The following is a 17,197-nucleotide window of genomic DNA, read 5'->3' on the forward strand; positions in this document are numbered from 1 at the left end:
AAATTAATTGCAGGATTTAAAAACAACTTTCTAGTTCAATCTCTGCTGTTTTCTGTTTAGAGAATTGTGAACAGATAATTGTGATTCCTCTAAGCCTGCTATACAGTATTTTATTCCACCACATTTAGAGACACCTTCCTAAGTTGATTGTGGTTTTTATATGTGAACATGTAGTTTTGTTCAGTGTCAGCCTGTACTGCACACTTACATACTTCTGGAGTGTGCACACACATACACTGTTGGTACAGTTGCCCATGCAGATATTTCTACCTTCTGACATTTTGCAGCTTGCCTTCCCTGAGGGATGTGTACTGAGGGAACTGTCAGAGAACGGCTGTGTCAGTGTGTGCTGCAGCTGCTGGCTGGCTCTCTTCTTTCCCGCAAGAAGCGACCGTTTCCAACTGGCTATGCTTTGGGCCAGGGTCAGGCAGCCCGTCCTGGCCCACAGCTCTGTTGTGTAGAGAGCGTAGAACTTAGAGAACTGGGTGTGGCACATTGGGTACAGGAGCTGGGGGTGGGAAAAGGGAAGTGTTGTGGGAGCTGAGGGTCTGTATGTGTGCACTTGGGCACGTACACTGTCCTCTGAGGGTCAGGGTTGCCAGGGCACAACCTGGTTTTAGTCTGAAGACGCCAATGCTCAGCTGCAGAAGCCCTCTGGTCCAGCACGATGGGAGCGGCTCCCTTGCCTTCTGCCCTCACCCTTGAGAGATGAGCTGTCCTTCTGAATGGTGCTCCAGGTGCTCTCCCAGGGCCAGTGTGGCGGGCACTGTGAGGCAGCAGTGCTTGGGAATTGGCCTTTGACTCATTGGCCAAATAATTTCTTTTTTGCTTATTTATTTACTGATAAATATATTTATATGTTTATCAATGAGAACTCTGCAGGGGTGTTTTGATGCCATCTTCCAGGATGCAGACAGTCTATTTGTGAATGTCCTCAGTAGAAGCACAGGACTAACAGCATGTAATTTTTCTCCAAATTCTACTTACTTAGGGATACCCGGTAAGCAGAATTAAGAGCTGTACGTGTACTAAACATTCATATTAATCTCACTAAAAAATGCTTTTGACTACAATGACTTTCCAGAACATTTTTCTTTTCTAAAGCTGTGCCTACCCTTAAATGGTAAACAACTGACTTCTTGATATGGCTCATATAATAGTTTCTTCCTACTTTTATCATAATTAGGTTTCCCAAGATTCATTTATACAGTCTTATTTTAAGATTTAACTTTGTTCTGTAAATATTTGTCATCTTAAGGATGGTGTCTTTATTCTGCTTATTTCTTTCTGCTTTGGCCTTTAATGTTAACAAGATTTCAACAAACAAAAAAAGGCTTTTTTTCTCTGTATAACAAGTTTGGCTCACCATGGCCAAACACCTATTCTTCCCTTTTCTGTTCCTCAGGAATAAACCTCATCTGTCTCTTTGCCTTGGTCCTGAATGACTTAACTGCTTCGTTTTAAAGTTCAAAGTGTAAGTACTTAGGGTTAGCATTGCTTAAATTTGATGCTGTTGATGGTTATCCTCGGAAAGCAGAAACACAATGTCTTAGAATTGACATTAATAATGGGCTTAAACAAATGAATAGGATCCACCCCCCCAACTCTCCTTTTGTATAAGTACATGTGAGTCTGATTCTTTAAAATTGAAAGATAGACAGGGAATTGACTGCAGAATGTTTCTTCCTTTTGAAGTAGTTTTGATTTGTCTAGTGTTGAAGATCCTAAGGGAGGAGATAAAGAAAAAGTGGAAGAGAGGAAGAGAAAAGTGGAAATTGTCTGTGGCTACTAAAAAGAAATTCAGAAGGCCTTAGAACCCCAGCACCTGAGTGGTTTGCAGTAGTCAAAATATTTTACCTCAGGTAAAAGAAAGGCAAATCTAGCATAAGAAATGAACAACATATATAGGGTTTTGAAGTTCATCTACTAGAAACATTTAAAAGATAAGAGACATTTCAGATACTATGTTTGATGCTGTTCTTAAGTATATGTATCTTTGAGTGGGTTGATAAAGAAAAAAAGAATCTGTTGATAGTGTATATTATATAATGTACCCAAATGGTATGTATACCTACAGTAGCATTGTTGAAGACCAATATATTTATGTATTAAGTCATTAGCATAATGGATAATGAATAATGTTTCTAGAAGAAAGGAAAACACATTTTTAGGGTGGTTTTTATCTGAGGAAAATAAAAAATATACATCCTTCTCCAGTGGCTTATCACAAAGCCTGCCTAGTGAGTCAAAAAAACAAAGCATTTGGATCTGATTTTTGGAAAGTCCAGGTACTCCTGTTGTTCAAAGTGCACTTTTATTGAGTTTGAAAAGTTTCTTTTATATTTAAAATAAGGGTTCAAATATGCATTCAATTTTTATAGTATTTATCTATTTTCAAAGGATATATTAACTAGTAATTGCCTGTTAATTTTATAGATCTGGTAGCCAGGGTAGTAAATCAATGACCTATTAAGTATTTTGACAAGAAATTTACATACTTGATGACCTCACATTTCCTTTTCAGAGTCAAATGCTATGTAATTGTTCTGTTGTGTGTTTGTATGAAATGAATCACAACATGGTAAGAAAAAGGTTAGAGTTATTAAAATAATAACCCGACTAAAATATTCATTTGAATTTATTCAAATTGCTCATAATGGTTTCAAAGGACATAGTAAAGCTTTTGTGGTGTATCTGCATAGCATTATTTATCATTTATGGACTAAGTCGATTTTTTGAAGTTGCTTTAAATTTTAGAAACAACTTTGCTTAATATAAAAGCTCTTTAATTTTAACTGACAGATCAATTCTGAAACTTTATTTTGAAAAGAAATGGGGAAGGATTTGTCTTTAGAATTAAAAGAACTGAAAAAAAAAAAATAAACCAGACATTCTAAAAAAATAAAAGAAACCTGATTTTTAGTACTAATAAAATAGTGGGTGACAAAATAGTTGTCTTTTTGATTTTGATCACAAAAAATAAACCGGTAGTGACAGGGTATGATGGAGAAATTTGACATCCTGGCAAATCACTGTCATTGATTCAATTATTCTAATTCTGAATAAAAGCTGTATACAGTATGTGTTTATGCTACAGTGGGTTTTTTTTTAAGTGACTGACATTCATCATATTGGTTAGACAGTTATAAAAACCTAGTCTTTGTTTTCTACAATGTTGTAAAAAATAAATAAAGTATAATTTGTATTATATTAAAAGCAAACTGCTTAGAAATGCTAGTTAAAACTGCATCACAATATTCTAACATATTTGAAAATGTATTTTGGAAATTTGGTTTCTCTCAACTGATGGTAAACAGCTTTTTAAAAATTGAGACTCTACTTAAATGTACAAGTTACTTTTTAAGTTTTACTTGTCAACAGCTTTGAAAATATGGAGCTATGATTCAACATCCTAATGTTTTGTATGAAAACTAGTTCAATTTGCTATACATTCCAAACGACATGTTAATGTAGTTAGAACTCTACATATCCAACCAATGTTCATAATTAACAAAGGGTTTACCTGATGCAATGGAAATCTGAATTACTTTCATTTTTCTACTTTGTCTCAGACCTATGTTCTATAAAAAATCTCACCACGCTTCAATACCTGTTTTTCCTCCAGTATCCTAGCATTAATGTAGCTGTCAGTTTGAATTTCAATCCTGAATTACATATGTTGACATAATTTCCTAGTGCTGACTTCAATTGTTTAGGATTACTAAACAGAAGACCATCAACTCCTTTTTCTATGCTTTCTATCACTCAAATTCTTTAAGGCAGACTAATTATCTTTAATGGAGTCTTAATCCCAAAATATTATTTTGCCTTAATCAATTTAATAACAGGATGCATAAATGCAAATTCATTTTAGTCTTCATGTATTAGTAAACAAATTCTTCAGTTTTAATTAGTATATTTGGTGGCAAGTGACTTTTTTGGAAATAAAGAGAAAAAAATATTTTTAATATAAAATTTTGAATTTCATAATGTTTTATATGCTACCTGCCATAAGATGAACTTTACTGTGATACCAAGTGCCTCAGAATGGGTACTCTAATGACCACTGTAAAGCATCTTGAACTTTCTATATTTTATTTGCATTTATTTCAAAATAAAATTATATATCTTCTTCAAATACAGCATAAAACAAAATTTTAAAGTGAAAGTATTTTTGCTGTACTATTTCTGTAAAAAAATTGGTTAGAAAAATGAACAACGGTGGCCCCATTTTGCAATCTGACTGTGTTTTTCAAGGATTGGAGGGTCAAATCATTAAGAAAAATATTTACATAAGCTATTAGCAATCATAATTAGAGTGTCATATAATTCTGCATGCAACGATTAAGGAGGAATTGCTAGAAGTCCAGGTGCTTCTTGCCTCCGGCCATCATGCCACAGCCTGGGCCCAGCAATTTGGCGGATTCTGCCAGATCCTGTTTGCTTGAGCGGCTCACTGTGTCTGACAAGTCTGGAGGCAAATGCAGTCGCTATGGCAGAAGATTTCAGGAGAGGGAGGAAAAAGAAGGAAAAAAAATATAATTAATTTTGCTTTCACCAGCATATTTCAGAATACAATATTATGCTCTGTTGATCAGCATTTAGTCTTGCATATAAAATGCCTGCTAAAACAGTTCTTCAGACTGAAGCCCAATATAACCACATCCTATTTCTACAAGATTTTACAAATTATAGCCATTGCAGAAACTGGATCAGGCATCTTGTGGAATATTTTCAGAGTCCAAACCTACATGCATTAGGATTTTTCTAATTTAAGTAGCAATGAAAATACGTAAGTGTACCAACAGAAGCATAATGGAAAAAAAAAGTTACATAAATAACGGCAGGGAGTTTTTTGGCTTTGTTTTCTTTTTGCAGGGCTCCAAAATGCTGTTTTTCAATCTCTGTAGCTTTTCAGCAGCTATGGAGTCCCACAAATGCTCGTTTCCCTTTATTTATTAAGCTGATCTGATGATTCTTTCAAGGCTACAATTTCTCTAGGAGTTTACAATTTTCATAGAAATATTGACATAATGAAAAAAATCAAAGGGTCAATATTTTTTTATATGCTTAGATAAGTCACCTGTATCTGTTACAGGTCTTGGTAGGTTTGTTTCTATGCACGAGTCAGGTCATGTTTTCAGAAGTATGTAGCTCTGAACGTCTCTCATTCCAATTGTTTTTCTCTTGATAACAGCTTGATATAGAACAGTTACTGTAATTAGGGACAAATATCCACATTTCAAAAGAAGGTTTTCTGTTTCCAAAACAGAAATATTTTAAATATTAGTGCTCCTCGCCCCTATGATTCGTTTCATAAAATCCAGACTTAAAAGAACATATCTATTGTGTGAGACACTAAATGGGTGTGATAGGCTGAAGATAAAGCAGGATGGGGCTCTCTACTAATGACCAAAACCTCCTAGAGGTGAACTGACATGAAGACAACCCACCTGAAACCCTTCATCTGGGAAACTCCTTTTGAAATGGAAAAAAAAGAAGATGGAAAAGGGTAGAACCTTTTTTTTTTTTTTGTTATAATATTGTGGTCTACAGGCATATGTTCCAGCTAGTTTCTTTCCTGATGAAAGGTTTGTTTATTGTTATGTAAACACAAGCTGTGTGCAAAAGATCAAGATATTTAAAAACATCTAAAATAATTTATGAAAATATTCATTTTTGATTTGAGACTTGCCTATACCTAGGATGAAAGACACTGTTATACAGATACATAATTGACAAAGATGCCAGAAAGGTCAAGAAGGTTAAGAAAAACTGTAATATTCACACAGTAATATTCATTTGTATCCTTAGCACCCAGCTTGCTACATTAAAAGTAATTGTCTATTTCTTGAATGATTAAAAAAAAAGCTCAAATGAAGATATATTTATTCCTTTGCTTTAAACAATTCCTTCCTTCATTTCTTTACATCCTGGTTTGTTCCAGAAAGGATTTCGGACAGAAATGAAAGCAATGAAAGGCTCAGGAATCCTAAAAGGCAGGCATAACTCTAAAGTTTGAGGTTACAAATGTTTTGGTAATATTAACTCTATAAATGTTCATGTGAAGAGGCAGGAGGGAAAAGACCTTTAATTATATATCTGAGTTTTAATGTGTCTTTAAGATATCTAATAGTGATAGCTAATGAGCAAAAGAAAAATGACTAGGATATATGCATAATCTGAAGGCTGTATGAAAATTAAAGAAAATTCACCATAAAAAAACATGTGGGTGTGTATACTTTTGGCTGGGACCTCACAAAGATGATGTCAGATGGTGATTAGGCTATTCAGGAAATCAACTGGAGTCAACAAATATTTGAATCTACTCAAAGCAAGGCATTCTGAAAGGAAATGTGAACAGAGCAATTTCCACACTCCTTGTTTCCTTACCATCCAGTAAAATGAATAAGATAAGCACACAGGCAGCCCTCACATCGAGTACTTCAAGTTATATATCCAAGAAAGGCAGAGACAAAGCAGAAATCATGGTGGGGGAAGGGAACAGGAAAAAATTTCATGGAGACGGGGATCTGAGCTAGGTCTTAAGTAATAATTGGATTCTCACATTTGGAAATTGTGATGTGCTTAACACTAGAACCAATATGTCATAAAGACTAACAGGATGCATTTAGCTTTTCTGATAATCTGAATGAAGAAACTAGTGTAGTTTATTCAGAACAAGCCTAATACAAATAATTTCAGGAGCTTACCTGTTTGCTTGTGACTGACTAAAATTTTCTCTTCCTCTGCTTCATGAGGCAGAGTGTGAGCCAGTTGGCTGAAATCCCTCCCCAGCAAAAGTAGCTAAATGTGACATTGTGATGTTTTTGGAAGGTTGAATGGCTTTGAAGAAAAGTGAAACATCATTTGTGCACAATTTCCAAGCACAAAAATTTGGGTGATATGATGAAATGCTTCTAACCAAATACTACATTGTAAAAGCTAGTTGCATACTTGTGCCCTTTGCGTAAGCCCAAGGATGACTCTGGAAATATGTGAATCTATGTGTGATTTTCCCTGCTTTTGTTGATTATTACTTGAACAAGCTTGCAATGCAGTCTAAATTCTCAAGCAGTCAGGTTTTGTTTTCTTCCTTTCTGTGCCTCCCCCTGTGCACCATGTCAGTGCGATGTGAAGCAGTGAGGAAGAATGAGAGATCAGGTTCCAGCTTGCCAGGTTTCAGGGACTTTTCCTTTGAGGCTCCCAAAGCATTTACACATTTGACATGTAAATGTTCAGATGCTGCTGTACCCCAGATCTGTCTTCTGAAAAAATATGTTGTAGGATACTCTGTATAGCATGGTGACCTCCTTTAGACTAAAACGGTAAGGCTGTACGTTATATAAACTTTTAGACCTTGCAGTTCACCACGTAATCATTTAAATAAAATCATACTGTTAAAAAAAAATACTATTTTCAACTTTGCAAACAAAATTGAGTATCCAGCTTTGCATTGTACACTTGGAGGTTCTGAGGTCAGGAGTCAAAAGCCAAAAAAAAAAAAAAAAACCAAAAAACAAAAACCACAAAAAACAAACAACCTATATCTTGAGCTGACATTTTTTCCCACCTGCTTTTCTTTTTTCCCAGATTCTAGCAGAAAGGACTGTGTTGGTGATGTAGGAGATAGATATCTGGCTGGTTGCCTGCCTATTTTTTCCATTACTGCCCTTATCTCAAATGATGATTTCTATTGTAGGCAAAGGGAGCTGGGAAAGGTGTGACAATTCCGAAGGCCTAGGCCTGGGTGATTCACGGCAATCTGGATTAAGGGCCCCTTTGCCCCCAACCCTGCAATTTGGGAAACAGTGAGGCTTGCAAAATACTCTGGCTGATGGTGGGTCTCCTGCCAAAGGCACCCTTAGGCCCCATAACAAAGAAGCAACAACAGAAGTGATTTGGCTCTGACGCTCCACAGTGTACCAAGCAGAGCCAGACTTTGGGATTCTTTCCCCTCTGCTTCAACTCTCGGTTTCTGTTGAACATTAGCAATGGATTTACGGGGGCTGTTGCACTGTCTGTGCTTTGTTCTTCTTCAGTCAGAAACTAAACTGATCCCATATATACATAGGACTGGATTCCTGGCTCAACAGTTCCCTTCTAATTCCTATTTTCCCATTCTTGCCAGACCTGTGCTCAGCAACTCACAGTTCCAGACAGAAGGGGCAAGATAATGGACCTAGATTACACCCTGGATTTGAGACAAATTGCAGGTAAATACCCATTAAAATAAGTTTAATCAATTTATATTTTTTCTATTTGCCAAGACCAAACCACCAGGCACTGTTTATTTTCTAAAAAACAACTGACTGTAAAACATTAAACTCTTAGCACATGACTAAGGGTTTTAATCCTTTTTTAAAATTTCTTGACATTTCCTGAAAAGTCACAATATTTATTGCTCAGAATGAACCAAACAGGTGTTAATATTTCAAAATACTTCGGTATTTTCCTTTTTTCTTTAAACATAGTCATTTAAATGAACACTTGTAAATACTGTAAAACACACACGTACTATATGGATCCTTTAACAGAGGCAGCCAGGGTGCTGTAACTCTCTCTGCCTTCTAGCATGGGGTGGAGACAGAGTTTTTTACACCTGACTCTGTCACTCATTCTCAGTGAGACCTTGGACAAGTCAATTCTCCTCTCAAAGACTCACTGTCTCACCTATCTGAGGGAGAATAATTCTTCTCTCACAAGACTGTTCTGAGGATCAAATGAAATGTTTAAGTGTTTTGCGAACTATCATGCACTACGCTAATTTCTTTATGCCTCTTTGTGCTCCAGAAAAGGAATCTGAGGTGGCCCATAAAAATACTTACAGTAGAACAATAAAAAAATGAGATTATTAGGGCAAAGAAATGACTTTACAAATGTAATGAACTACACACATAACTAACTGTAAGCATATTGGACTTAGCCACCAGGATCAGTCAGTTAGCCAGCACCTGAGTATTTACTATACATTGTCCTCTACTGAGGCTCTGTAAAGAATATAAAGGAAACTGCAATCACAGTTCCTGCTTCTCTGGGAAGATTTAAAAAATCGAAGGAATTTCCCTCATACTAGTAAGACAGTAGTGAAAATGGGGCATGTCAGATGCCTGGCTTCTGACCAATCTAAATATGCTTGCTGTATTAAGAAGGCAACTTGGGATTCATCTTATTTTAAAAATCTATCTTTTGCATATCTTTAGTGCTGACAAGATAACTAATAAAGGAAATGTCAGAAGATGAAGTTCCCCTACTTGAATTTTAAAAAGCAATGTTCATTTTTTTCCCCTTTAGATATGGGAAGAAATCAAATGAACAAAAGACATGACACCCTATTAGTTCCAGATTCTTTCAGCTGTGTGTTTCCCTCACCTGGAGAATGACTTGCTGATTTCTGTAACCATATTCTGTACTAGGAGGCACTGCTCTGAATGGTAGGGAATGAGTTAGAGTACAGGCTAATAGCTACTCCTCTAAATATGGTTTATAAAGAGTAGAACCTTATTTCTCTCCCACTTTACAGTTCAGAAGTAGGCAATTCTGAGCTGTAAGGTCTGGTCTGCTATCCTCAATGAGGGGCTTGCATTTCTGGGTCGAAGGCTGATGCTCTCGCTATTTCTCAGTTGGCAGGAAGAAGACAAGGGGCCAAGAAGGAGGCAAGATCTGGAAGTTGAACACGTGACTTCCAGTCATATCCAGAAATTAGATAAGACCATGTCTGGTGGGAAGGGAGGCTGGGAAATGTTTAATGTGTAAAGAGTGTTTATAAACATCTGTTATATGGAAGAAGGAGTCAAAGCAAAATGATCCACAGGGGAACGTGAGAAGGGCCAAGGCAAAATGATTACAATTCAGAAGCATTCACTCAGCATGGCAAGCTACAGATGACTTCTTGGGGCTCCATTCTCCATCTGAGTTTCTGACCAAGGAAATGTAGACCTGATGCCAACCCCTGACAGGGATGAGGTAGGAATGGTGGTGGGAAGCTGTGGCTAAAGTTAAATTCTCAGAGCCTCTCTTGGTCTGGTGTTAAAAGGAGATATGGTTCCCTTTTCTTTGTGGATTTCCCCCAGGGGCAGAGGGAGGAGGCTAGAGAGAAGGAGACAGATGAAGCAGGCTTGATATATTCATCATCACAGTTTTGCTATTGTTTCTTCACAAGATTGCAGAGTATTGTCTCAACTTGTAGAAAACCATTGCCTATGTGCTATTCTGTAATTATTATTTTTTTTATATTACATTGTATTATTCTGTAATATTCCATTATTCTATAATATTACATTGTAATCATTAGACATTTGGTTAAATTTTGCAATAAGGAAGATGCACCTGCCTAATTTTGGTGAATTTACATTATTATCATTTATGAATAGGACAGTGGAAACAATGCCAGAACAAAATTTTTGCTCTTTTTGGATTGGTAAGTATACATTTGGTAGTGGATAAATATTTCCAGAAAAAAGTTCTGCCAAACATGGTCAGATTTTAGTTTTTAGTTTTTTGTCTTTAAGGTCCAATTCATTCTCAGGGTTTAAGATTAAAATTGTTTTAGTGAATGCTATAATCATACTATATCCTTTGAATTGAAAAAAATTTCATTTGGTTCTTCCTGGTGATTTGAAAATTAGATGAAATTTCAGAGCTGGAACACAGCATATTAGCTGTCCATTGAAAAATGCTCAAGTGTGCAATTATTTTGGCTGTCAATTATAACTGACAGTGTCTTGCCTCCAAACTCACCTCTTTGAAAGCAGATTGTGAACTCACTTGTATAAACAATAAAGTGTGATTTGTGAAAAGGCATGTGTCTCTGGTAGAGATGGCTAGTTTACCCCCAATCTTTATCCTCCTCCTATATAGCTAGTAATAGAACTCCAGAATATTAGGGGTGGAGCATGTTCTTCCAGAATATGAGCCACATTTCCCAGCTTCCCTTGCCAGTAATGAGGCCAAATGATTGAGTCCTAATCATTTCATCTGGAGAACTGAACTAGGATAAACTTTAGGATCATATTCTTAAAGAAGAAGGTGCCATCCACTCTCCCTTTCCCTTAGTATCACTAATAGACCTCCACAAGAGGAATCCCTGCTCTGGGCCCTTATCTGCCCCTCCTTTGGTCATGCTCCTCCCAATGAGGTAAAGAATCCCAGGGCTAAGGGGATGTGCTCATCTGGATCCTGTGCTTTCCTTTCTAGAACATACCTGGGGTACTCTGGACCTCAGAATCCCTGCCCAAATGGCCACAAAGACTTCACAAGTCTAGTCTCTTCCCCAGGTCAGTTCTCTGAGGGTGGACTGTGTTGTCTGTGTGTGTACTCTGGGGCCCAAGAAGTAGCCACGGAATGGCTGTTTGTAAAGAATGTGGAGAGAGTTCGGATGCACAGACTGGGTGTCTACAAGCAAATGTGTGAGGCCCTGTGTGTGCCCTGTGTGTGCCCTATGTGTGGGAGAGGCAGGGGTGGGAAGAGAAAGGAGATGGAAGGTAGGCCAATTCTCCCTGTCTGCACATTCTGGTGTGGAACCCTGATCCTAAATTTAAACTTGGCTTTCCAGGAGGGTATATTTATGAAGAAAGGAAGCCAAAGTATATTTAAGTTTGTTGGAATATATATATATATTCCTTTATTTATTATTCTTGCTGTAAACCCCACAAATATTAGGGACAAGCCTAACTCTAACTTCCCTCTTCCCACTTGATGAAACGTGGATGTGAAGTTGAGTGCTGAAGCAGTCACTCTGTACCACATAAGATGGCAGCTATGGGCTGAGGACAGAATGACAGAATAGGTCACCGACCCATTTGGCCACCGAAAACACCCTGAGTCACCTAACTGGGCTTTTATTTGAGAGAGACAAAAACTTCTATATTGTTTAAGCCACTGTATTGTTGGATTCTGTAATAACAGCTTAACCTAGATGCTGTTTATACAGAATGTGGTACTGACAATGGAAGACTCAAGTTCTGTAACCAAAATATGGTATTGGTTAGTGGTTGAAAGATGGGCAGTGAGGTCAGATGTTGCAGGCTGAAAAGCTGCTGACGTTAGTTATGCCTGTGATACCAATCTTGGAAGGCAAACCTTACAATCCCAAGTCCATGGCTCTAGGGGACAACATTGGAAAAATTCAGAACATTGATGTGTTAGTTGATTCTTGCCACTTTCAACAAAGTCATTTGTAAAAGAGAGAACTCAGTCCAGTGCTACAGAGTTTGTAGCTCTGTTAAAGGTGGTGCTCTACCTGCAGCCCAGTCTAAACTAATTGGAGGCTTGGTAATTTGGGGTATTACAGGGTTGAAAAAAACCCAGCTGTACTTGCAAACTGAGGCAGGCAAGCTTTGCAGAAGATGTCTGTGCCCTCAAGCCTTTAATAAATCCTTCCGTTAAGATGGGAGCTAGTCCAGAGACAAAGATCAGATTAAGGGTGTTGCTTTCCTATCCAACTCTATTATTTTAGATGGCTTCAAGGTAGCGAGACTAATAAGATGAAAGAGAGGGGTAAGGGTAGAATAGAGAGGCCAGAAAAAAAAAAAAAAAAAACAAGAGTTGTGAAATGGGCTAAAGAACTCCCTATGCTGCCAAGGCAAAGAATTTTTGCATTTTCTAGCCTGTAGGATTTGATTATTACCTTGGACCAGCAATTGTAGTGATTTCCTCACTCACTCCTGGAGAGGGAGTAAGTGTGTTCTGAGTGTGGGAAAACGACTGTACTTGGACATTTGGGTTCCAAAGAGTTATAGATTATGGCAGGGATTGATACTCATCCTCCAATATCTACCCTCTCCTTTTCCTGTGATAACAGAACCTTTGAATTCATGGCCATCCTGAATAAATATCTTCATTTCTAAGCTTCTCTTGCAGCTAAGTTGTGGCCAAGTGACCAAGTCTGAAGCAATGGGAAAGGGGCAAAAGTGATGTTGCAACATCAGGGTATTTGGATGGAATTTGAACTCAGGCAGTGTGACTAAAAAGTACACACTCTCAATCACTAGTCTATGTGCCAGGAACTTTTCTAAGCACTAGAGGTAAAATAGGAGGAATATTGGATAGCAAGAAGTGTACTTAAGGAAATAAAATTTGGTGATAGGATACTGATTGCAGGGTGCTACTTTTAGTTGGAGGAGGCCTTTCTGGAGAGTATGTATATATGAGCTAACATCTAAATTGAGAAGAGACCAGCCCTATGAAAACCTGGAAAAGGAAGTTCCAGGCAAAGGGAATAAAATGCAAAAGCCCTTAGGTGGGAATAAGCTTGGCATGTTTGAAGGACAGAAAAAAAGTCAGCATGTTTGGAGAAGTCAAGGAGCAGGGGAGTGGCTGTAAAACGTGGCTTCGTAGGCAGGTGTCAGATCATGTAGGATTTATAAGCTGTGGTAAGTGACTTAATTCTTAGCGCAAAGGGCAGCAAGGGAGTCATATAACTAATTTCTATGAATACCAGGGCTATTTCATCCACATATCTTTATAAAAACATGCTTAGATATTTTAAATAATGGAAAACTACAGTGATTGCAAATGCATTTCTCTTAAAGACAGAATATTTCAAAAGGTGATGTACATGGGTTGTTCTGCTTTCTTTCGATTTAGTAAAAACATTCTATCTACTAAGGGACCCTCTTGTGGGAGTGGTCATTCTCAATCCCATGCCTGTGCAACAGGAAGATTCCAAGTGGAGAGGTTGGGCCCTGAATGAAACGTTGGTGGAGGAGAAACTCTGGCAGTACTGTTTGTGGGGATGGTTTGTTGAGTATAATCCTCTTAAAATGTGAGTCAGAATCTTTGGGGCTACATAACAGTAAGAACTACACCTTGTTACAGTCTTAATGTTCCTGGACTATCAGACATTTAAAGACATGGGAGAGTTATGTTATTCTTCTCTTTTATTTCATAAATCGAGAGAGAACAAACTAGAAGATAATTCCTAAAGAACTTTGCTTAAAATGGCTTTACTTCAAAATAAAGACGTCTTTTTCTTTTCTTTGTTTTTTCCTTTGCTCTTCTGCACATTTTATTCTCATTAATGTTTCAATATAAACAGGACTGAAAAAAATAATGTAGGTAACAGTTGGACTAAATTTGGAGAGCAAAAACATTGTGAAAGATGCTTTTCCCCTAACCTCTAAGAGCCTCTTCTCTAGGATATAACGGAAGAGGATGGATATGTCTCACATGGCCACTATCACCCTGTGTTCCTCATGACTGTATGACTGTGCCCCATTGCCTAAAAAGGTCTCCTTGTATCTCCCCAACTGACTGCCTCCCATTTATACTTCCTTAATTGTGTAGCAGGGCCTCTCACTCTGGCAACCGGTCTCCAACTGCTGCTTAACCCAAGACTTGTATGGCTCTGGGACACACAATACAGGCAGGAGTATATAAGCTCCAGAGTGTGTAGAATTTGAATTAACCTTCAGCAGGGCCAAGCTGAGGGATGCTTGAGATCTAGGGCCTGCTGCTGCTATTGCCAGTAAATGGAAGCAGATGGGGGATCTTTCTGTTTATGGACTGTTTTTTTTTTGTTTGTTTATTTTTTATTTTTTGAAGTAGTATTCTCCTAGGAAGCCTCTATCCTATCCAAGATAAGTGGGAAAACATTTTAGGAACAATAGTTTGGGTACTACCCTTCAGGTGGCTTCAGAATATTAGGATATTTCAGGAACATATAGTTTTTTTTAGATCCGAACGTTGCACTCGAAAGAAAAAAATTTTTTTTTTTAGAAATAAATTCAAACTACTAATTATATGACAATTCCCTTTTACCCTCTTTCATTTTTCTTTTAAAGTATATTGACACTAATCTAGAGGTGGCAAAAGGTTAATAATCTTTGCTTTTGTCTACTAGAATTCAAAGTAATGTTCACTCCTTCCTATAACGCAAAACCCCCCTACTCAGTAAACTGTTAGCAGATAAATGCGTGTGTAAACTCAAATCTGATCCTTAAATCTCAGAGATTTCTAGAACTACAGCAGATCTACTATTTAATTTAGGGACTGGAACAGATTTGACTACTACACAGCTTATGGAATAGTTGAATTCTAAGATGTGAAAAGGCAGGAATCAGAGATTTTTGAAACAGAGAATTCACCAGATTACTTAAATTTATCAGTGTTAACATCAGTCTGCTTAATAACTTTTGACCTTGGCAGCTTTTAATGAGCACTCTTCTTGGAAATGTGGCAATCATATATTTCTATATGTAAGTATAGCATGTATATGAACATATATTGATTCCCTTTTGGCTGTGTGTGAATGAATCCTGAGAATATAATGACCAATGTGTTTCCTTGCATAATGCCCTACAGTGTATGCAGAACATTACTCTACAAAGCCCCGAGATGGGGTATGAAGTGCTCTGTGGAAGTGCCAATGTAAAACATACTGACAGCATTAAATCTCTCAACTACTCTCTAGTTACTTTGAGACCCCCACGTTTAAGGGTCTGCTAGTTGCTGGGTATGAAAAAAGAATTTTTAATGGGGCCAAATGTAGGTGTTTACAAGGGGGAATTGTTGTTTTTTATTAGGAGCTGCCTTATGTTCAATAGTTGTATTTACTTTGCCAAGTTAACCAGAATTAGAAAATCCCCATTGCTAGGCAGCCCAGAGTGTCTGTGAAGTATTTCTGGGCATTCAGAACTGAATCATGTGCTGCCCAAAGGCAGGTTTCATTACAGTGTGCTATTTAGTCCTTGTTCATCCCTCCCTACCCCCATACCCCCAGATAGGAGTGCTTCTATAACAGGAAATCATGGTTACTTTATGCTGAAACATATTTACATGACTGAAACACGACAATTAACACATTTGTAAAGCTTGAGGGATAGGCACACTTTAATGGTTTTTTGAAGCAGGCTGATTTCCTGGAGCTTTTAATCTTATTTTATTTTGTTCTGCATGCATGAACAAGTCCTTCTTTACTATAGGTATTTGACAAAGTCTACCTGGCATGAATGTGAATGAAAAGAAAATGACACAAAAATTAATTTTGTGTTTTATCTTTGCCAAACCATTCCTAACTTCTTTCACCAGTTCAATGTATATTGAGGGCTATGGTATTATTTTTGACATGTTATGTTAGCTTTTATACAAGGGTGTTTAGGTAGTATATTTTTGGTTTGACAAAATGAAATGTGCCTTTCTCTATAGTGATTGCACAAAAACTTTTCATAAAGAATGAAAAGTATCAATTACAGCAATTCTTTACTCTTCATGGACAGATAAAGGCACACTCTGCTAGGTAATATACATTTCACTTGTTCCAAACTTAAATTAACAAGAAGGTGGTATTAAGTAGTATTATCTGATAAGTGATATTGTGTGTGTGCTTGTTTGTATGTATACATACACATATACACATATGTATATCTTTTTTTAAAATTAACATTTGTTTCCTAATGCTTAGGCTTTAACAATGATGTCATTAATATTTTAATATCTTTAAGTCTTTAGATTAATTAATTGCCAAACCCTTGTAAAATTTATAAAAAAAATCTTTAATATCAGAGCCCTTTAAAATGAAATTAAAACTTCTAATCTCCTTTTGATTTCTGAATACATGCTATCACTTCAACCCCCCAACTCCAACTCTCATGTAAAATTCTATGGCAAATTTACAAATTACACTGGTTTCAAATAGTCACCCAGTACATCTATTTCCTCCCTCCACAGACCTCCCTCCTCACCGATTTCAAAGGCAGCTTGGTGATGAACAGACTGGGAAAAGCGGGAGCCCTCTCTCTACATGCCTTAGGGCAGTGATAGGGAGGCAAAAGACCAAGCTCCCTATCTGAGGGATACAGATTAGAGATGAGGAAGTAACTCCAAAGAGTAACTCTTTGCTGAAGTTACTTCGCAGATAAAAAGTAAGCAGTGAATCAATTCAGTCTTAGGTAGAAAACCTCTCTATGAATAACGGGACACAAAGTTAAAGAAAACGAAGCAAATAAAGCAGGAAAAAATACTGATGATCAGAAAAGAGAAAAATATTTGTGAGTATATAGATAAATGACTATGTCTACTTTTAGGAGATTTTTTGCTTTTGTTGTTTGACTTAATCAAAATGCATGTTTCTATGGAAATGTTAACAGGAGATGTTTAATTTCATATGGCTAATTTAGAAGTAGTTTTTTATAGAGATTATTTTCTGTTCTTTAAATACTCATTTGCTTTACACGTGGAGGATTTCCCCCCACCATTG

General features: G+C 37.1%; 1 protein-coding gene across 3 annotated transcripts in view; it reads right to left on the reverse strand.

Moving 5' to 3' along the window:
• Positions 1–860: 860 nt before the first annotated feature.
• Positions 861–17,197, reverse strand: part of ELP4 (elongator acetyltransferase complex subunit 4) — a 278,539-nt gene continuing 262,202 nt past the window's right edge. Inside the window, exon 11 of one of the 3 annotated variants that reach the window (XM_037839032.1) lies at positions 861–4,490. In XM_037839032.1, the coding sequence (XP_037694960.1) occupies positions 4,345–4,490 (146 nt within the window). In that variant the 3' untranslated portion in view covers positions 861–4,344. The remainder of the gene's footprint in view (positions 4,491–17,197) is intronic. The other 2 variants (XM_037839029.1, XM_037839028.1) reach the window with 2 other exon arrangements.

The sequence above is a fragment of the Choloepus didactylus genome, chromosome 6, assembly GCF_015220235.1.
Source record: "Choloepus didactylus isolate mChoDid1 chromosome 6, mChoDid1.pri, whole genome shotgun sequence".
Lineage (NCBI taxonomy): Eukaryota > Metazoa > Chordata > Mammalia > Pilosa > Megalonychidae > Choloepus > Choloepus didactylus.